This window comes from Alligator mississippiensis, chromosome 16 (assembly GCF_030867095.1).
Source record: "Alligator mississippiensis isolate rAllMis1 chromosome 16, rAllMis1, whole genome shotgun sequence".
Lineage (NCBI taxonomy): Eukaryota > Metazoa > Chordata > Crocodylia > Alligatoridae > Alligator > Alligator mississippiensis.
The window spans coordinates 14,419,152-14,440,891 of record NC_081839.1 but is presented as its reverse complement, the minus strand read 5'-3'; the positions used below and the strand labels follow the sequence as shown (position 1 = coordinate 14,440,891).

The following is a 21,740-nucleotide window of genomic DNA, read 5'->3' as shown; positions in this document are numbered from 1 at the left end:
AGTTGTTTTTGTAATCCTAATTCTTATAGCATTGTTTGGGAAGGAAGTGCATTCGGAGCACTGTTTCTGATATATGTAATTATTGTGTTCTTAATGTTTGTGGAGTTTCTTAAAGCTAAGCAGTGTTATATATGTAGCAAAGAATTTTAAAATAAAATTGTGTTGTATGAATTAAGTGTGTAATCATTGTGAAATCGTGCAAGTAGCTAACTACTCACCCAGCCAGTGCATCAAATGAATCAGTAAATTGTGTGGGATTTTCTCTAGTCCATAACCCACTAGAGACACTCTGGCCTAGACCTTCCCTGAGTGCTGCTCTGATCCCTGTGATGCCCGTGTCTCTGCCTCTGTCCCAGCACCTCCCGTTACCTTGCACCCAGGCTCACATGCCAGACACAGCCACTGCCCATGCCCCTCGTGGCACGCATGCATGGGCTGGCCACACTAATGTAGGGAAACAGGCAGGGGCACCTCTGCACACCCACAGCCATCTGGGCTGGTTTTAGGGGTAAGCAGCCAAGACCACCACCCGGGGACCCTGTAGGCTAAGTCTGTGCCAGTCCCAGAGTCCAGGGATGGTGGAGGGGAGAAGGCAGCAGAAATGTGGTGACTCTGTTTCAACACAGGCTCAAAGTCCATGTGTGGGGCACTGCGGTGGTGGGAGAAGTGGCTGCAGGAAGCACAGCTCTCCAGGGAAGGGGCCTGGGGTCACTGGTACGGGGTGAGGGTCACTCACCTGCGTGTCCTCAGACTCTTCTTATCTTGCAATCAAGAGCAGAGAGGTGAGGATTCACACAGCAGAGACACCGCAGCAGGACCCAGCACAGACACAGGCAAGGCCTGCTGTTCCCAGTGACCAAACCCCTGGGGCTGCCCGGAGCTGGGGCAAGGGGGAGTCCAGGCTGTGGTCCTTTCTGGGTGAGCTTTTGGTGTCACATTGCAGCTTACCAGGGGAGTCGGTGTCACCGTGGAGCCATCACTTCTCCATGCCCTGGCGTCTGGGGCCTCAGTCCTCCCTTCCCGGCAGCCCAGACTTGCCCCTCTGCGTGTCTGGGTGCTTGTGTGTCTGACCGTTGTTATCTCACAACTACACACACACAAGCCTGGGGCAGCTCCTGGGATTGCTAAGTGGGGTCTGCCCATGGGCTTGTCCCCACAGCACCCAGCTTGGCACAGTCTCACCGCAGGTTAGGGCTGACAAAGCACCAGCTCCCCCTCGGCTTTGTCTGACCAGGCCCCTGACACTCATCCCCTGCTGGGCTTCACTCACTGGGACAGGAATTTTACACCACCCTGAATCTCCCTGTGATCCCACCTCTCGCATCCAAGATGGACTACAGATATCTCAGCAATTCTCCCACTGCTGGGTCCAAGGACTGGCATTCAGGCCTGGCACAGAAGTAAATGGTACCACTGATGTAGCCGACCTGTGCATGGTCTCTATGGACTGAGATATGGGGCCACGGGTCCTCCTGGCCATGCAGGGGGTATTGCCTGGAAAACTGGAGTATTGCTATGGAAAACAACAGAACGAGAGGAGTCTCGGCTGTGAGGTAACGATGCAGGAGCTGTGGGGCAACAGGGCCCTCAGGAGTCCAGGTCTTAGCGGACATTATCTGGTCTCCCAGCGGGGTGGGGCAGGCACCTGCCCTGGGGAGCTTCAACAGGAGACTGGACGCACACCTTGCTGGGTTATTTGATCCCCGCAGCCTTTCCTGCCCAGAGCAGGGGGCTGGACCCGATGATCTCACCAGGGCTCTTCCAGCCCTAAACGGCTGTGCATCCGTGTGTGCGTGTGTGAGAGAGAGAGAGAAAGGGAGACAGAGAGAGAGTTGGAGGGGGGATAGAAGAGATGTATGGGTGTCAGACACACACTGGGGGTGCATGAGAGAGACTTGGTTTGTGTGCGTGTGCGTCTCAGGGAACTGGTCGGTGTGTCTGTGTGTGTTGGTTGCAGAGCTGACCTGTGTTCAGTGTTTGCACAGAAATGTGTTTCTGTTGCACATGGACCAGGAAACAAGCACCTGGTTTTGTGGGTTTTTGAGAGTACCGCAGAAACTGCACACACGTTCAGTGTCCTGTGAGTCGAGTGGCTCGACGTTCATACATGCAACAAAAGCATGTAGAGGACGCACGCACAGCCCCCGAGGCCTTTGGCTCTTCTGGGAGGGGAGAGGCCTGGGGATGAGAGGATGCGGCTGGGAGCCCGGACCCCTGGGTTTTGTGCAGGGAGGCACTGGGGGGAGAGCAGGGGGGCTGGGTGGCCGGATGCCTGGGTTCTCTTGGGGGCGCTGGGTGCGGGAGAGAGCAGGCAGGTTGGGGTCTCGGGTGCCTGGGTTCTCTATAGGGGAGGGGGCTGGGGGCCAGGATGCCTGGGTTCGCTGGCAGGGAACAGGGAGGGGGCTGGGGGGTGAGAGCAGAGGCCCAGCTCAACCCTCAGGCACCCACGGAGCATGGGTCTGGTGCTGGGTCCACCACAAAATAAGGGCAATGTTTTCCCTTGGGGCTGGCCCCCCTTCCCTTCCCCTCTGTATTTTCATCAGTGCCAGGCAGGATAGTGGTCTGATCGCTCTGCCCAGCTGTGCCTCTTGAGCGCTGGGGCTTGCACGCATCCTCCCGTTTCTTTGTTCATAAAACAAATAACTCAGAAGAAACTTTTCTTTTAAATAGTTCTAAACTATTGCTTATGAGTTGCATGCCAGCCCTAGTATCTCTATCTCCCAATACCCTCCCAGTATCTCCCTCTGCCCTCAGGATCTCCCATTATGTCCCAGTGCCATCCTCCTGTGTCCCAGTGCCCTCATAGCATGTCTATGATATGTCAAGGCATGTCCTTGGTGTGTGGGGGCATGTTCTGCCACCTCTGCAATCCCCTGTGCTCACACAACCCTTACATCTCCTCATGCTCTGACACCTGAAGAAGCTGCCCCGGGGCCGTGGCATGACATTGCATGTCTATGGCATGTTAGAATGTGCCTGTAAGGTGTCAGAGTGTGTCTGTGGCATGTCCTTTGCATGTCGGGACATGTCTCTGGCGTGTTGGAGTGTGTCAGAGCTCCAGCCTCTGCTCCCAGATGCAGGACAGCTTGCCCAGCTTGAGGTGGTCGTAGTCCATGCAGCTGGGGGCCAGCTGGCCGTCCTTCCTGTCTGAGTAGCTCGTTCCCTCGTGCAGCTTCCCCATCATCACTCAGGGGCAGGAGACCTCCAAGACCCCCGGCCCCCGGCTCCACTACCCGCCCCCTTGCCCTGCCCCTGAGTGCTGTAGAGGATGTGGGCAGAGAGCTTGACCTTGACCTTCTGTGCAGTGGTGCTGAACTGCGTGGCCTGGCGCTCCACGCCTGCTTGTTCACCGTCTCCTTCAACAGCTCCAGGATAGCGTTGCCTGCACGGGGTCACTGGGGTAAGTGCAGGGCTGAGGGGGCAGACCCCCTCTTAGCAACCCCAACCAGGCCAGGCACCCCCAGAGCCCCCCTTGCAAACCCCCCAACCCTAAGGGGCCCACGCACAATGAGGACGCCCCAAAGTTCCCTGCCCCGCCGCCTGCACAAGCCCTGCCCCCAGGCTCCGCCCATCCCACCAATCCCCTTCCTGGCCCAGCCCACAGCCAGGGTTTGCCTGTGGGGCAGTCCTCCTCAGGCTGGTGCCCGTGCCCTCCGCTGGAGCTTCAGTCCCTTCTTTTGGCAGTGGCTGGCAGGCAGGAAGCCATGCTCTAGCGCCCCCCGGCTCTAGCGCCCCCCGGCACCACTGGGGGGATGTGGCTGCCTTTCCTGAAAAAAACTGAATGCCTGTTCACTTGCTTCTCAGTTCAGTCCATGCAGCTTCGACTGACAGGTGAGCACTGACTGCGTTGTTTCATCCTCAGGCTCTTTGGCTGTCTGTGCTTAGCTCAGCAACCACTCAGCTAGCAGCACGCAGAACTGCTGCTCAGAGCACAGGACCCACACACCCAGCCCGCCAAACAAGCTCTCAGCAAGCCCAACACAGGCAGGCCTTGGTCCCTCTCCTTCCCATCATGTGCATGTGCACATTGCCTCCGATGTGGCTTCCCCGTCACACTAGTCCCTCCCTGCCTGTGCATCCCCAGTGCAGAGCTGGCTGTACGTGGGCTCCTCCATGGATGTGACCTAGGTCAACACCATGGCCTGTGAGCAGTACAGCAGCTGCCACGGCTGCATCCTGAGTTGTGACCCAGCCTGCGCCTGAAGCAGTGAGCTGGATGCCTGCGTTGTGCACTGGAGACAGAGCGGGTGAGTCCCTCCCCTCCTGCCCCATGGCTCTACCCACGGTGTGTCCTCTTGGCCATCTGAAGAGGTCTCCACGGCCCTCCAGATGCCCAGGACTGCCCCTGCCACAGTCCTCTGGCCCACTAAGTAGTGGTTCCTGGGTATCGCCTCTGTCGCTGACCTGCTGGACCTGACATTGTGGCTCCTGCCCCTTTTTCTCTGCTATTTGCTGTGTAGCTGGTGCCCAGTGCCCAGAACCAGGTGCTGGCCCAGTGCACACTCCCTGCTCCCTCCCCCAGGTCCTCCAGGCCCTGCCCAGACCAGGGGATGAGCGGGCCGTGGGCATCTGAGCCTGAGGCTGGTGCAGCCACGGGACTCCGGTCATCTCTGCCTCTCTCCCATGTCGGGTTACTGCAGGACATCATATCTGCCAACATCTCAGGGCTGAGCCCAAAGGAGATGGAAGGTGGGTGCCTGGAGGGTGATGGTGGCAGGGGAACCCCGGATCTGGGCAGGGAGAGGGAGAGGCCAAACACTCCTCAGCAATGTGGATGCTGCACAAGCTGCAGGCTGGGGAGCTGTGAGCCACAGCAGGCAGAGGCTGTGCAGCGTGTGCGTCTCTGGGTGAGCAACAAGCAACCTCAGGACCATGCATGGGACTGTGCTCCTGAGCCTGGCCGGGGTCTGCGCCCTCCAGATGTGTTGAGAAGTGGTGATTGTATTAGCTGAAGTTGGCCTGGTCCTGCCCCTCACCCAGAGCTCACACCAAGGAGCTCCGTGGCCCCACACCAGCCAGAGCTGCTAGCTCCATGCGAGCGAGGGTGAGACCTGTCCCCAGCCCCAGCTGCTGCCACCCCCGGGTCATGTGGGCCTGGCAGCCCAGAGCAGCTGGAGAATCCACTGTCCTCCCAGGTCCCAGGCACAGCAGTGATGAGCCCTTCCTGCTCCCCTGCACCAAGGCCTGGGCACAGCCTGGCTCCAAGGGCTTTTCCTAGCACTTACTGTGGCAGTAAACACCTGCAATGACCCACACAACACCAGTAATGATGCCCACAGTCAGCACTGGGTTGGACTCTGGAAGAGGGAAGGGGTCTGTGAGTGAGGCAAACCCCAGACTTGTTCCCAACGCTGTATGGGCCCAGTGCCCCCTCCCCATCAGTACCCCTGCATCTTCTGACCCCCCAATTCCTCCCCGCTCAGTAGGGTCAGTCAGCTCCTCCCCTCCTGAGCACCACGTTCCTTCTCCCTCCCCGTGTGGGGGTCACTCACCTGTCTGGCCCTTGTCCCAGGCCACTCTCAGAGCTGCCCCCAGGCTCTCATGCCTCACGCTGTAGGCGTAGTTGTGGTTGCTGCTCGGGTCAATCTCGATGGTGGCCCAGGTCTGGTAGGTCTCATCTCTGCTGGGAAGGACCCCTGCATGGCTCGTCTCCTGGGGCTGCACCTCCCCATTTTTCAGCCAGACAGCAGCCACGTCCTTGGGGCAGAAGCCATGGACCTGGCAGGCTAGGGTGGTGCGTCCGCCCCAGGATGATGGCTTGTTGCTCACCTGTGCCATGGGACGCTCTGGGAGGGAGGAGACACCTGCTAGAGTGACTGTCCTGTTGGGCCCTCAGCACCCCTGCCAGGAGCCCGGGCTGGGCCCTGCACCGGGCCACACAAACTGGCTCCAGCGCCCATTTGAGGCAGGAGCAGGCAGTGCTGGGGAAGGAGCGCGGGGGACGGGAGACACGGATGCGCTGGGCTCAGGGCTGCAGGAACAGGGTTCGACACAGCTGATCTCTGGTTCTCAGACACGTGGCCAGGGCACGGACACCACGTGGGCTCTGCCCAGCTGGGAGGCCTGACCAGGGCAGGGACAGAGGCACCGTGTCCTACAGCTGTGCTGGAGTCTCACCCAGCAGCAAGACCAAGAAGCAGTGGTCGCCATCCTGGACACAGGGGGATGGGGCAGGCATTCCCTGGGGTGAGGGGGTGCCCGGTCAGTGCTGCCCTGGGCGGTGACACTGGGACTCACTGCTCTGCAGTGCTGCCTCCCCGTGCTGCAGGTACTGCCGCAGCCACTCGATGCAGGTCTCCTGCAGGTAGGCTCCTGCATGCTAAAGAATGGCCTTACCCTCCTTCCACCTGCGCTGGGTGACCTGGGTCTGCGTTGTTGTGTGGGATTTGCCCCCCTTGGGCCACAGCCTTGAGTGGCTGATGGCTGAAGGCTCCCGGTTACCTCCCAGATGCAGTTGGCTGGGGGTCCTGAGCTCATCCACACCTGGGGGGCAGCAGTGGGAGGTTCACAGAGGCATGAGACCCCCCCATCCACTTCCCTCAGGGAGTCACTAGCTGGAGCTGGGGGGCAGCAGGGGCTTGGGGGGGCAGTCTCTGCCTCACCACCCCTCCCCTTGCACCCCTCCTGCCCAATGCACGTGTCCTTTGCCCCCCCCCCCCGGCCTCCTGTCCATGGATACATGGTTCTGCATGCATGTGCTCCCCTCTGCTCTGAGGAGAGCCACCTCTCCCACGCCCATGTCTGCTGCCTCCCATCACATGCACACTACCATGATGGGGAGAAAAGCGGGGCAGCTGGGTGCTGGGGGAGAAGGGGGCGCAGCTGCAAGCCTGGAGGGAGATGCAGGTGCGACCCGGTGCCCAGGGCGGGGGCAGACAGGACACGAAGGGGTTCAACAGTCTCTCCGCCCCGCCCGCCCTCAGCCCGCCCACCTGCGCCGCGGCCAATGGAGAGCTTGCGCGTCACAACAGCGGGGGGGGGGGTGGAGTAGGGGGTTCGCGCTTGCGCAGCGCAGCGCAGCATGGGGGGTGGCAGTCACGTGCCGGCGCCCAGGCCCTGTTCCCCCCCCGACCCCCGCCGCTGCCGGTAGGGCCGGGACTGCGTCCGTTGCCCCGGAAACGCGGCAGGAGCGACGGGGGAGGGGGTGTCGCGGGCACGCGCGCTCGGCAGCAGCAGGCGGCGGAGGAGGAGGAGGAGGAGGAGGAGGAGGGCGGAGGAAGCGTGTCCAGGCCGGCTCAGGCCCGCTTCGACACCCTGCGACACCGACATGAGCGCTGGGGCAGCGCCGGCCCCGGCCCGGCCCCGCCCCGATGGAGGCCGGGTCTCTGCACAGCCGCAGGAGCCGGAGGGGCAGGAGCAGCGCGTTGTGGCCGGTCCGCACTGCAGAGCCCCCCCCGCGCAGACACGCGGCCCGGCTGCGCTAGAGTCCGGCACCCGGGACTGGCCTCGTGAGACAGGGTCGTCCTCGGCTGCGGGGGGGGTTGCCCACGGGTGTTTGTACGAGGGGGGGGGTGTGGCTATCCACATATACACTTGTACACGTATGTTTATGTGTGCATGTCGGTATACATACGTGGAAAGAGTGCGTGTGGCAGTGCACATACACTTCTGCCTGTGCACACACCTGCATGCACACACACAAACACGTGCACGCTATGCAAATGCACCCCATGCACTGCACTGTGTGTATACACCTACACATATGCGTGTACGTACACACATGTACATGCGTGTATGTGGCTGCATGGGCTCACATACCGAGTGCGTGAGTGTGAGTCGAGCACCGGGTGGATTTGAGCACTCGATTCCCAGAGCGGTGGGTGCGGGGGACAGCGTTTGGTGGAGTCGCCCTTTCCAATGAGATCCGTTTTAGCCCAGGGAGGTGAATCCGGGCGACCCCTTTCACTGGAAGCTCGTGGGCACGTGCAGCCGTTGCTGGTGCTGTTCTTGTTTCCCCTGGCCCGTGCTGCCTGCCCTGCTGGACGGGCCCAGGTGTATGAGTTAAGGTTGGTTCAACACTTCGGTTTCTGCAGTAACCTTAGGAATGGTGTTGGTTGTGGTTTGTACCACGTAGACTCGCTGAATCAGAGATGCGTCAGCTCTTGTAAGCATCTGGCAAAAATAATTTTTTTTTCCTGCAACATCCCAAATAAAGAGACCTTACAAGATTGTCTGGGTACATGAAATAAGCCTCAGCTGGGCTCCTTTGTGATATTAGCTCTATGAGGCATGTAAACACCTGCATGTGATTCACAAGACAAACCTCGAGGTTTCAGGTAGGAAGCCATAGCATCAGAAGCCGTTCGTATCTGCTGTGGTCTAAGCTCTCTGCAAGAGGTAGGGGTGGGAGTCGGTCTACTATTTTTCATAATGAAAAAATGAGTGAAATTAATTTTTGAAATGCAGATGCCACAAAATTCAGGCAAGTTACAGAAGGGCACCTGGAGATGAAAAAGGCTGAGAAACCACTGTACTAGGTACAGGAAGCCACGATGATCGCTTTCTCTACAGCATCTTAAATAGCAACTGGATATATTTTTCATGCCTGTTAATGGGGACTGATTTCAGAAATGCTCCAGTGAAGACATTAAGTAGGACTGGAATTGTCTCCTTGTTTCTCCAGCACTCGACGCTCCTCACCTCCCTCTCCAGCGCTCGGCGCTGTCTTCCCCGGGCACTGACGTTCCTGGTTATGCCTCTGGCTTTGCTTACACAAAAAATGGAACCAGTTTAACTCTGGTTTACTCAATCTGGTCAATTTAAGTAGTGCACACCAATTCACAGGTGGTTTTCTTGGTGTAGCTTGTGTTGATAACTTTTTAAAACCAATTTTAATTAAATAGGCACAATATCTGGCTAGGTGAGGCCTGAAACATCATTTCGCACACCCTTTGCATAGTCATGCATGCGCACAGGAAAAGAAAGGAGAAAGTGCTTGATGAAGTTACGGAACCACTTTGATTCCAGTTAATTTACTACATGTCTGCTCCCTGACACAGGAAGTTGCTTGGCTTACCTTTCTAGTAGGATCTATTCATTTAGCAATAGCAGTTATAATTATGCTTTAAAAATACTTACAGTGAAATCTGATTTCACATGCTCCTGCATTTCGGGGGGAGGGGAAAAATCTTGACTAGAAACTCTCACTTCTTGAATGAAACTTTCCATGCTTCAAAGCTCTCAAAGCTAAACAGAATTATTGAAAATTAGGGTTGGAAGGGCCCTCAGGAGGTCACCTAGTCTAATGCCCTGCTTGAAGCAGGACTACCCCCAACTATATCACCCCACCAAGGCTTTTAAAATTTCCAAGTGAACATAAGTAATAGGTTTAGATGCCAAAAATGAGTCCAGTAATGCAGTTATTTTAGTACTGCAGTGTATATGAATCATTGTGTTCCTGTTAACTTGAACATGTAGGAAGAATTATATTTGTCAATCTTCTTTTGTTAAATAGAAACCAAAAGACTTATCTAGGCAGAATTGTGGTGGGGGATATTTATTCCAGTTTTTGCTATAATTTTAAATCTTCCAATTTGAATGTTGTATCACTGGGATTTTTACCTTTAAATGGGTAAAGTAGTGTCATGAAATACTGTATGATTCACACCCAAAGAGAAGGTACAATGTATTTTAAGGTTGGGAAATTATATTAGAGCAAGTAGAAGCAAAAGTGTCTAGCCAAACCAATAATTACCTTTCCATTAATACTAGATTCTGTTTCTCACCTGTCTAAACTCTTTCCTCTGGTGAGATAGTATCATCTTTTTACATTAATCTTAGGATTTAGTGTGGGATAGTTTTAAAATTGCTCTTCTGTGTAAAGTTAAGACTAACAGTCCTGATTTCCTCAATGCTGAAAAAAGCCCCTCTTTTTCCTGATTTACATACTTAGAAACATGTTTCTGTTTTAACAATGATTGATGGAGGTTGGGTTTTTTGCTTTTGTTTTGGCGAGTCTCTGCTTTTACATTGCTATGTGGTATCATAACTGATAGGTGATTTCCCTTGTGGAGTGGGGGGGTGGGGTTCCAAAGAGGAAATCATCCACTATGAATGCTTTGGGCTTGATTCAGTACTCTGTGAAGTCAGTGAAAAGACTCCCATTCATCTCAGTGTCAGTTGGATTGGATCCTTAAAATGGCTTTTCTTGGGGAAACAAGAAAGATTAAAAATAGATTTAAAACAAAAAACAAGACGGATTAAAAATAGAATGAAAAATTTTGACTTTTAAGCTGCTAGTTCAGGTCTAGTAAAGGCTGGTAGGGAATAAAAGTCGTAACTGTTTGGGAACCTTTGGGCCTTTTTGAAGATAGGCTAGTATGATTTGTGGTGGAAAAGCATCAGACCCTACTTTCCAGCTTTTCTTGTGCTGTTTTCAAGGTTGCTTTGAAGACTGTTTGTTGGCTCTGTTAATATCTTTGGAAATGGTGATTTGTATTGGACATGGAACTTTTGTAACTCTTGGAAAGGATTTCTAACTGTATTGTCTACAGAACTAACCGTGGGTATTTTTACAGTCCAAAATGTGAACTAATTCACTAATTGAGAAATTAACTTTTTTTTCTTCTTCTTTCAGTGCTACAACGTGTTGTGAAGCATTTACAGCTGCTCCACTTGTGCATATTTTCAAACAGGCAGGATCTTTTGAAAACGATACCTAATGTTATATTATTAAAATGGCTATCCATACAAGGCTGAGTGTAAAAATGAAAATGCTGACAGGTATTTTTTTAATCTTTTGAAATTTTAACTAACATTTCATTGATATTTATGTTTTATTAATTATCTCTCTGAGCAAATATAAATTGCTGTATTATGCATCTACTAGACAAGGGTTGCTCAATTTCCAGGCCCTGGGCCAAATGCAGCCCCATGGAGCCATCGCATCTGGCTTGTGGGGCTCCCCATGGGTCTGGGGAATTGGCAGCAAGCGAGTGGTGGCCATGAACACAGCCTCCCCCCCACTTTCCCCTGCCAAATCCCCAAGCCCCAGTACCTGCATGGCTGGTCTGAGCCAAGCTATGCCTCTTTCCCCCGTGGGCCTGGGCCACGTTCCCCCACTTCGGGATCAGGGTTGGACCGTGTCCCCTTCCTTTCCTGCAGGGCCAGGTTGGGCCAGGCCACGCACTCTTTCCCTCCCTACAAGGTCACCTGGCTAGCCTTCTTTCCCTCTTCACAAGGATGGGTCAAGCTCCTTTCCCCATCAGGGCTGTGTTGAAGCCAGTTTGTCCCCCACCTGGCCAGATGGTGCCCACTTGTGCCAGAGCAGGAACACCTGGATCCAGCCCACGAATGTACTGGCCACTGACAGTCTGGCCTGCCGTGTGAAACTGTTGGGGCTGCACTGCACTATCGGTGGTCCATTAAACCAATTTTAAATAAACAAGTCATGGAATCACAGATTATGCGATCATAATTTTATCACTACTTTATATTTTCCTTTCAAAGGAAAAAATAGAAGTACTCTGTGACAGGCTCACAGCCACAGGGGCTGCCATGACACCCCTAGCGGCCTTGCTGCTCCTGCCTGGCTCCAGCCCTAATGTCACTCTCTCTTCATTGTTCACCAGCCGTGCCTTGCTCTTAATATTACAGGTTGATTCAAGGAGGCTGCTAGCAGGCCTTAGAGTGAGCCCGAATCCAGTAAGTTTCCACTGGGTCTGAGGCCCCGTTGGTCTCTATCCAGACATCCAACCTTGGTAGGTTCCTCTCGGCCTGACTACAGGTGCCCTACAGGGACCTAGCCTTCAGGGCAAACTGAGTGGTTCCTTTTCCTCCCCTACTCCACGCCCTAAGCCTCAGAGATGTTCTCCCTTTGATTTTCCTTCTTATACACTGTGGCTCCTTGAGCTCTCAGACCCCTCCCCCGCCCAGCCCTGGACACAGGTGGCTCTGGGCCTCTTGGACCTCGTGATCTGGGTCTCAGCCTTTTTTCAGTTCTGGGACCCCTCCCTGGGTCCCACCCTCAGTGTGAGGGCTCCTGGGATACTGGCTCTCTAAGCAAGCCTTGAGGCTGCACCCCCAGGGTTCAAGGCTAAACATAAATAAGTAACATCACCGCCGTCTGGCAGACACCTCAATCTTTAGAGGTGTAACATAAAGACCACTTGCCTGTAAACCCAGTCTTCCTCAGTCCAAGAAACTTGCCTCTGTTTCCAGACCTGTAGAGTTGTTCAGCCAAAATCCACTTCCCTTCAGGGACCCTGGAGCCAGGAGTTCTGCACTGTGCAGTAGCTGGGGAGAATCGAACAGACTGGTGCAGACTCTGGGCTCATGTAGCTCCAGCCTGAGCCCTCTTCCAGCCAGGTGAGTCCCTCATTAGCTCCCCCCTGCCCCCTAAAAGCAGCCTCTCAGGCTGCTTGCTCTCCTAAAGGATCAGGCACATCCCAGTGCCCTGCTACATATTCTGTATACTAGATAACCATGATAGTTGATTACTGTGTTAATTATTTGTATGTCCTTCGATGAGGAGAGGTGACAATCCTGACTAAAGTTCTGTTGTAGCAGATGCTGTACAAACGCAAATAAAGACTTAAGGTGCGTGTAAATGAAATGAAAATTCCCGTTTGTGTCGACGCAACTGCATTTGTCACTGTGGCCTGTTTGTTAGTTCTTATCCTGAAAAGATATAGTCTGAAAAAGCTCCATTTGTATTCAAAGGCCAAGTCTCTGTGTGCATAGTTTTCAACAAATGAGCTGTTAAACTCAGTAAGACTATTAATGCATGAGGCTAAATATATGCATAATCATTTGCAGAAGTGGGGTGTGAAACTGTAGTTTTATAAATACACAGCAAAGCTAAGGCAGGTCTTACCTTTAAAGCAGCTAATCAATCTAGTATTATGACTTCATTTGCTTAGCTAGAGTAAACCAAACAAAGGAAATGAGACTTAATAGATACAGCGTGGGATATTGGAGTTTTTACAGGTTAGTTTTATTTTGGTACTGTTTGTAGGCCACATTAGCCCACTGATTGCACTGGTTGTTGTGCAAACACACATGAGCTTCATGCTGATAAATTACCATTTTAAGCCTTGGGACCGTTCTCTCTCTCTTGGTTGGAGGATTTGGACCAAAAAGGAAAAACACAGGGAGGGGGGGACTTTGTGATTGAACAGAACAAAATCTGAAAAACGATTATGTAAGAATATCTTCTTTTACCACCTGTCATGATGTATAAATAGGCAAGAGGTCAGTTTGGCTTTTAAATTCAGAAGCAGTGTGTAGGTCTGGGATGAAAAAAACCACCCCATTTCTTCCACCTGTTCCCTTATATACTAAGCAAATTTGATTTAGAGAAAGAAGGGTTTTGTTTTTACTAAAACTGCATTTAACCTTGACCTGGCAATCGCATAGCATCATAGCTCTTAACTTATTTGGATATTTGATTACTGTAACTTAAAAAAAAATTAAACATGTAGGAATTAAGAACTGTAAAGTAATAGGTAGCGTGTTATTTTATCATCTCAGGTTCAAGCAGGACAGTTTCAGGAAAGTATGACTTGAGAGAGGCAGCCAGGCAGACAATCCAAATGCTTCAGTTGGCAGGATGAAGTGATATGCTAATGTAAGAGAAAAGGTGGGTGTACAATGGCAAGGAAATAAATACCCATTAAAGAGATGGGAGGTCTAGGACAGTGGTTCTCAACTTTTTTTGTACCAGGACCTATTTATGAAGATTAGTGACCAGTCCCGACCTGCCTTCCCCCAGCCCTGCTAAAGGGAGCCCCCAGCTGCCCCTGTGCCATCCGGGCCGAAGTCCCGCAGTTTGTGCGGATTTCAGCGGAGAGAGTCCAGCCCCAGCACAGGCTGGAGGGAGGAGGGGAGGCCTGTGGCGGCCCCCCCTGCCCTGGTCTGGGGCTGCCGTGCCTCACCAGGCAGCCTGGTCACGGTCCCTCCAGCGCGTCCCCCAGCAGCGTCTCCCAGTTGCTCTGCCCATACAAGTATGAGCACCAGCCCAAGTGCCACCAGCCCACCTATGCAGCTCCCCCCGATGCCTCCTTCTCTTGCTGAAGGGGCAGGCGCCTACCCCTCCCGTCCCCCCTGCCCTGATACAGCCTTGGCGCCCGGCTATCTTCCCCCATATCTGGCAGGTGCCCATCCCCCCTGCGCGCGCACGCACGCACACGCACAGACACACACAGTCCCCAAGTCCCGGACCTCCAACCCCCACTGATCATACACTTCCCTGCATCCAGCCATTGGTGCTACTCCCAGGACCCTGCCTGGGTGCATGCAGGCCCTGGGGATGTGTGTGCAGAGACATGTGTGCCTGCTGCCTCCAGTCACCCAAGCAGTGACTTGCAGGCAGGCTGGAATGAAGGTTGTGTATGGGGAATGACAAGCTAGATGTGTGTGGAATGAAGGGCTAGCTCGGAAGAAGATGACGTTGGGAGAGATTGGGAGTGGAGGGGGAGAGGTGGATTCTTTGCTAGTGAGCTTCCCTGGGAGTCAGGCAGCGTGGGATAGCTAGAATCTTCCTGCGAGCCCTGCTGTAAGTGCTCGGATTCAATGCTTGCAAGCATAATAAATATTGTTATAGCGTTTTGATGATAGTGTTAGAGCACGGGTGCTCAACCTCCGGTCCTTGGGCCAATTGCAGCCTGTGGAGCTACGATACCTGCCCCATTGGGCTCCCCACAGTTGGGATATTTGGCGGTTTCTCACCTGTCTAAACTCTTTCCTTCGGTGAGGCACCCCCTCCCCCCCCATTGCCGATGGATTGGGTTCTTGTCATGCCTGTACCTTTCCTCCCTCCATGGGCTTCGATTGGGGCTGGCCAAAAATCCCTTTTCATGCTGGATCAGGACGGGGCTGCGCCCTACCCCCCTCTGGACAGCTGGATGGGACCCTGTCATAAACTCCTTGGGCCCCAGATTGGAACCACTGACTGCGTACTGCTTGCACATGGATTGGGCACTGTCCATCCGTCTCACCAGACAAAAAGGTTGAGCACTCTTTGTTAAGAGTGGTGTTTTAGCTGTGATGATCCAGGAAGTATGCAAAAGGCAAGGATTTTTTGGGTGTGGTGACTTTTATTGGACCAACTGCACGGTTGGAATTAAATTTCTCTTCAATGTCTTCATCAGCGACTTGGACGAGGGAGCGAAGTGTACTCTGTCCAACTTTGTGGATGACACAAAACTGTGGGGAGAAGTGGACATGACGGAGGGCAGGGAACAACTACAAGCAGACCTGGACAGGTTGGACAAATGGGCAGAAAACAACAGAATGCAGTTCAACAAGGAGAAATGCAAAGGGCTGCACCTAGGGAGGAAAAATGTCCAGCATACCTACTGCCTAGGGAATGACCTGCTGGGTGGCACGGAAGCGGAAAGGGATCTCGGAGTCCTAGTAGAGTCCAAGATGAACATGAGTCGGCAGTGTGACGGAGCCATCAGAAAATCTAATGGCACTTTATCGTGCATCAGGAGATGCATGACGAACAAATCCAAGGAGGTGATACTTCCCCTCTATTGGGCGCTGGTCAGACTGCAGTTGGAGTACAGTTGGAGTGCAGTTTTGGGCGCCACGCTTCAAGAGGGATGTGGATAACCTGGAGAGGGTCCAGAGAAGGGCCACTCATATGGTTAAGGGCTTGCAGGCTAAGCCCTACAAGGAGAGACTAGAGAACCTGGACCTTTTTAGCCTCCGCAAGAGAAGGTTGAGAGGCGACCTTGTGGCTGCCTATAAGTTCATCATGGGGGCACAGAAAGGAATTGGTGAGGTTTTATTCACTAAGGCGCCCCCGGGGGTTACAAGAAATAACGGCCACAAGCTAGCAGAGAGCAGATTTAGATTGGACATTAGGAAGAACTTCTTTACAGTTCGAGTGGCCGAGGTCTGGAACGGGCTCCCAAGGGAGGTGGTGCTCTCCCCTACCCTGGGGGTCTTCAAGAGGAGGTTGGATAGGCATCTAGCTGGGGTCATCTAAACACAGCACTCTTTCCTGCCTATGCAGGGGGTCGGACTCGATGATCTATTGAGGTCCCTTCTGACCCTAGCATCTATGAATCTATAAGTTAGATAAGCTTTCAAACACAAGATTCATAAATAAATAGATTCATAGATGCTAGGGTTGGAACGGACCTCAACAGACCATTGAGTCTGACTCTCTGTCTAGGCAGGAAAGAGTGCTGGGGTCAGATGACCCCAGCCAGATGCCTATCCAGTCTTCTCTTAAAGACTCCTAAGGTAGGGGAGAGCACCACCTCCCCTGGAAGCCCATTCCAAATTTTGGCCACCGTTACTGTGAAGACATTTTTTCTGATATCTAGCCTAAATCTGCTCTATGTCAGTTTGTGACCATTGTTCCTTGTTACCCCAAGAGGCGTCCTGGTGAACAGAGCATCTCCGGTTCCTTGCTGCGCCCCCCTAATGAATTTGTAGCTGGCCACAAGATCACCTCTCAGCCTTCTCTTGTGGAGGCTGAAGAGGTCCAGGTCCCTTAGTCTCTCCTCATAGGGCTTATCCTGTAAACCCTGAACCGTACAAGTGGCTCTCCTCTGGACCCTCTTGAAGCTGTCCACATCCTTCTTAAAGTAAGCCGCCCAAAACTGGACGCCATACACCAACTGCAGTCTGACCAGTACCGCATAGAGGGGAAGTGTCACCTCCTTGGTTCTAGTTGTCATGCATCTGCTGATGCACGATAAAGTGCAGTTAGCTTTGCTGATGATTTCGTCACACTGACGACTCATATTCATCTTGGAGTCCACTAGGACTCCGAGATCCCTTTCCGCTTCTGTGCTGCTGACAGGGTCATTTCCTAGCCAGTAGGTGCGCTGGATATTTTTACGTCCTAGGTGCAGTACTCTGCACTTGTCCTTGTTGTACTGCGTCCTGTTGTGTTCAGCCCACTTTTCCAACCTGTCTGGGTCTGCCTGCAGTCATTCCCTACCTTCCAGAGTGTTTACTTCACCCCACAATTTAGTATCATCTGCAAACTTGCACAGAGGACACTTCACGCCCACATCCAAGTCACTGATGAAGACACTGAAGAGTACAGGTCTGAGGACTGAGCCCGGTGGGACCCCACTACCCAGATGCTTCCAGGTCGATACTGACCCATCAGCTACCACTCTCTGGGTGTGACCTGCAAGCCAATTTGCCACCCGCCGGACCGTGTAAACATCTAAGTCACAGCCTCTTAATTTATTTAAGAGAATGGGATGAGATACCGTATCGAAGGTCTTCCTAAAATCCAAAAAAACAATATCCACCTCTACTTCTGCATCACCATTTTGTGACCTGGTTATAAAATGAAACCAGATTAGTCAGGCATGATCCACCTGCTATGGATCAATGCTGGTTGCCCTGCTGCAGTATTTTTCCCGCTGGACTCCCACAAATATGATCCTTAATAATCTTTTCACAGACTTTTCCAAGGGTGGAGGTGAGGCTGACTGGCCTATAATGACTTGGATCCTCTTTCCTCCCCTTCTTGAAAATGAGGACCACATTGGCCCTTTTCCAGTCCTCTGGGACCTGACCCGAATGCCACGAGTGCTCAAACAGCCGTGCCAGTGGTTCTGCTATGACACCGGCAAATGCCTTTAGTACTCGCGGGTGCAGCGCATCTGGGCCTGCTAACTTAAACACATCCAGTCCATCCAAGTGACTCTGCACCACGTCAGCGTTGACAGTTGGTAGGCTGGTATCCCTCTGATCCCATCTAAGAACCTGTTAGGAGACTGATCTTGACCCTTGTTCAAGGACACTGAGGCAAAAAACTCATTGAATAGCTCAGCCTTGTCCCCCTTGTCTGTCACTAATCGGTCCTGTTTCTTCAGTAGGGGTCCTGTGCTGCCCTGCGCCTTCCTTTTACTCCCTACATACCTGACAATAGACTTCTTGTTGTCTTTAATTTGTGTTGCCAGCCTCAGCTCTGTAGTTGCTTTGGCCTTTCTAACTGCCTCCCTGCAAGTGCGGGCCAAGTAGATACACTCCTCCTTGGTAGCTTCCTCCTGCTTTCACCACCTATATGCCTTCTTTTTTATTTTTTTTGCCCTTAGGCTTTTCTGGATGTCTGTGTTTAGCCAAGGAGGTTTTTTGTCCCCTTTCTCCCCTTTCCCTCGCACTGGGATCATCTCCCTCTGTGCCTGAAGGATCGCTTCCTTTAGGAACGACCACCCTTCCTGGACTCCCATCTCGCCAATACTCCTATCCTGCAGTGCATCGCTGATTAAACTGAGCACGCTGAAGTTAGCCTTCCTAAAGTCAAGCACCTCCACCCTATTATTATCTTACCCGCTCTACACCGTATGATGAATTTGATTGAGTGAGTGGTGGTCACTGTCCCCAAGGTGACCACGGATCTGTAGTTCCCCTACCAGGTCATCCCGCATAGCCAACACCAAGTCCAGTGGGACCATATACTTCCTGCGTTAGGTGAACGGTTGGATTTGGCTGACTGCTCTTCCCAGCAGATGTCAGGGTAGTTTAGGTCCCCCATGACAACCATGTCCCTAAACTGTACGGCCTTTGAGAGCTGCCTCAAGCATTCCCAGTCTAGCTCTGCTCCTTGATGTGGTGGTCTGTAGCAGACCCCCATCACCAGGTCCCTTTCCCCTTGACCTCCGTGTGTCCTAACCCACAATGCTTTAACTTTCTCTTAAGACTCCCTTCTGTGCACTCACCTGAACACTGAAGACAATGATGCTGATGCGCAGTTCAGACTCCTCCTGCTCTCCCCTCAACTAAATAGGGATGGGAGAAAACCCCTTCCCACTTCCCTACAGCTGGCCCAGCTCACCTTGCTGCTGCTGCTGGTTCCTTACCACCGCACAGGAGCGAAGGGTGCACACATGCTTGCTTCAGCATCCCAACTAAAAGTTAAATGCTCTAGGTGAGGCTTGAACTCACAACCTTAGCCTCACTTCCCCAGTGCTGTTTTATAAGTATCACATGCTAACCCACCGCACCACGAGAGCTGAGCTAAAAGGTTCTTTGTCACTATTTTAGAGCATTTGTTTAAAGTAATTGTATCTCTGCTATTGGCTTTTGGATTTAATAAAGGCATTTGAACTGAATTACTGACACGCTCAATCAAATTCTAACACAACATACAGGGCGCATCTACATGTGTCACTATGGCAACTTTACTGTGCTGTATGTGTGGCACATGATTATTTTTAGCCGCTACTTCACCGTAGTCACGCGCTATACCAGAGGAGCGTGTTGCAATGGGGACGTAGCTGCTGTTTGCGTGCAGATGCCCATGGATGCTACATCGCCAGTTTTGTTTCTTATACTGCTGTTTTTCCAAATGTTTCTAATAAATCATAGAAAACTAGGGTTGAAAGGGGTTCCAGTAACTCATCTAGTCCAAGCAGGACCATCCTTAATTTGATCGTGCCAGAGATTTGTCGAGCCGGGCCTTAAAATCCTCCAAGAGTCCACCACCCTCTAGATAAGCCGTCCCAGTACTTCACCAATCTTTAGTCAGAAAGTTTTTCCTAATCTCCAACTTGTTCACATCCCTTCTGTAGTAGAGGGCACAAAACTGAACACAGTACTCCACATGTAAGCTCACCAGTGCAGAATAGTGGGGAATAATGACTTCCCTCAGTGCTGACAACACTCCTACTAATGCAGCCCAGTATGCGGTTAGCCTTCTTGGCAACAAGCACGCACTGTTGGCACCTATTCAGCTTATTGTCCACCGTAACCCCCAGGTCCTTTTCTGTGGAGCTGCTGCTTAGCCAGTTGGTCCCAAGCCTGTAGCGGTGCATGAGACTCTTCTGTCCTAAGTTCATTACTTTGCACTTCTTCTTCTGGAGCTTTGCCTTTTTCCCCTGCATGGCTGGTTTGAGGCCTGGCCATTCTTCCTTCCATGGGATTGCCGTGGGGATGGGCACACCCCCAACCTGCCGCTGTAGTGGGGCCTTGTCAAGCCCCTTGGGCTCGGGTTGAGGCTGACAAAGCCCCCTTTCTGCGCTGTCTTGGGGCTGGCGTGCCCCCTGCCTCCCTCTGCACAGATGGATGGGGCCCTGGCATGGCTTTGTTTAGAGCGATGTTTGAGCACCCCGTGGTTTGAGCACCCGTTTGTTTAGAGTTATGTTCTACCTGTGATGATCCAGGAAGTATGCAAGAGGCAAGGATTTTTTGGGTGTGATCACTTTTATTGGACCAACTGAATGGTTGGAATTAAGTTAGACAAGCTTTCAAACGCAAAACATTCTTTGTCAGTGTTTCAGAGCATTTGCTTAAAGCAGGTGTTGTCAACCTGGGGTATGCCTACCCCTGGAGGTAATTTGAAAGGTCCCAGGGAATGTACAGGGGCGGGCGCAGATGTAGCACACCTGCTGCCTCACAGGAGCAGGGCCAGGGCGGAGGGAGAGCAGGGCCCACAGAAGCTGCACTGCCGCTGCTCTGCCACTCACCGTGCCCCTGCTCTGTGTCTGACCGCTCGCCACCCCCACCTGCTCCGCATCCGGCTGCTCCCACCCCCCTGGGGGTACACTTTTTAAAAAGGGGGCTGCCGGGTGTACACTTACTAAAAAAAGGTTGAAAACTACTGGCTTAAAGTCACTATGTATCTGCTATTGTCTTTTGGATTTAATAAAGACATTTTAGTTGAGTTCCTGACATACTCAATCAAACTCTAACACAACATGCAGTGTTGTTCTGGCTTTTGAAGACTTTGACCAGAAACCTGTGCTTTTTTATTAATTGCTGATCATTTTACAGCTTTTAGAGAAAAAGGAAATTAGCTAAGCTCTTTCTGAGTAGTAAGATACTCTTATGTTTATTAAAAGCTTAATGAAATTTGGGACAATAACCAAATAATACCTTTAAAATATTTTTTTAAAGTTATGAATTTATATTAGGGGCGCATCGATAGAGATTTTTGCGGCCGATATCGATAGCTGATATTTAAGGAGGCATATTGGCTGATACTGATCTGGTTTCCGATACAGCTACCTCCAGCTGGTTAAGTCCGGTTTGGTGGAAGGGGAAGGCGAAGGAGAAGGGGAAGGGGCGTGGCGGGGGTGCAGATCAACATCGCCTGTGGTGAGGGAGGAGGCAGAGGGACGTGCTGCCCAGGCGCGGCGGAGGGGACGGAGCCACAGCTTGTGATGGGGGGCCGGCTGTCACTGCTGCTTGCAACCCGGGAAGGCACCAGGGGGACATGTGCCCCCCTGGATCTGTGTGGGATGGGGCAGGCTGCAGCCAGGACCGTGTGGGGCTCTTCTTGGTAGGGGCTAGGCTTGGAGTGGGTGCTGGCAGCGCTGGGAGGATGCTGCATCCAGCCCAAATTTTGCCAGGGCTCTGCTTCCAGCGCCACCACCGCCAGCCACTCAATGCAGCCCTGGCTCAATGCCCCACCTCCACCCACGCACCAGGAAAACCCGGGGCTGCGTTGGGCTGCTGGCAGCGGTGACACTGGGAGCACAGCGGTGGTGAAATTTGGGGTGGATGCAGCATCCTCCCAATGCCACCGGCGCCCTCTCCGAGCCCAGCCTCCACCGAGAAGAGCTCCACGCAGCCCCGGCTGCAGCCCACCCTGCCGTGCACAGATCCAAGGGGCACCCCCCCTGCCCATGCCCTCCCAGAGTGCAGGTAGCAGTGGGAGCCACCTCCCCCCACCACAAGCTGCAGCTCCCCCTCTCCACCCCGCCTGGACAGCACCTGCCCCTGCCCCTGCCCCCTCCATCACCAGCGAGAGCCTTGATCTGCCCCCCACATGCCGCTTCCCTCCCCTTCCACCACACCGGACTTGCCAGCTGAAGGCAGCT

The 21,740-nt window shown here is 52.8% G+C and overlaps 1 protein-coding gene across 1 annotated transcript; it reads right to left on the bottom strand.

Moving 5' to 3' along the window:
* Positions 1–932: 932 nt before the first annotated feature.
* LOC132246438 (uncharacterized) lies at positions 933–6,895 on the bottom strand. Its single transcript, XM_059719551.1, has 4 exons — positions 6,770–6,895; positions 6,337–6,483; positions 5,493–5,786; positions 933–3,382 (listed from the first exon to the last, which is right to left on the bottom strand). The coding sequence occupies exons 3-4, from the start codon at positions 5,776–5,778 to the stop codon at positions 2,901–2,903; spliced, it is 768 nt and encodes a 255-aa protein (XP_059575534.1). The 5' UTR covers positions 5,779–5,786; positions 6,337–6,483; positions 6,770–6,895; the 3' UTR covers positions 933–2,900.
* Positions 6,896–21,740: the final 14,845 nt, after the last annotated feature.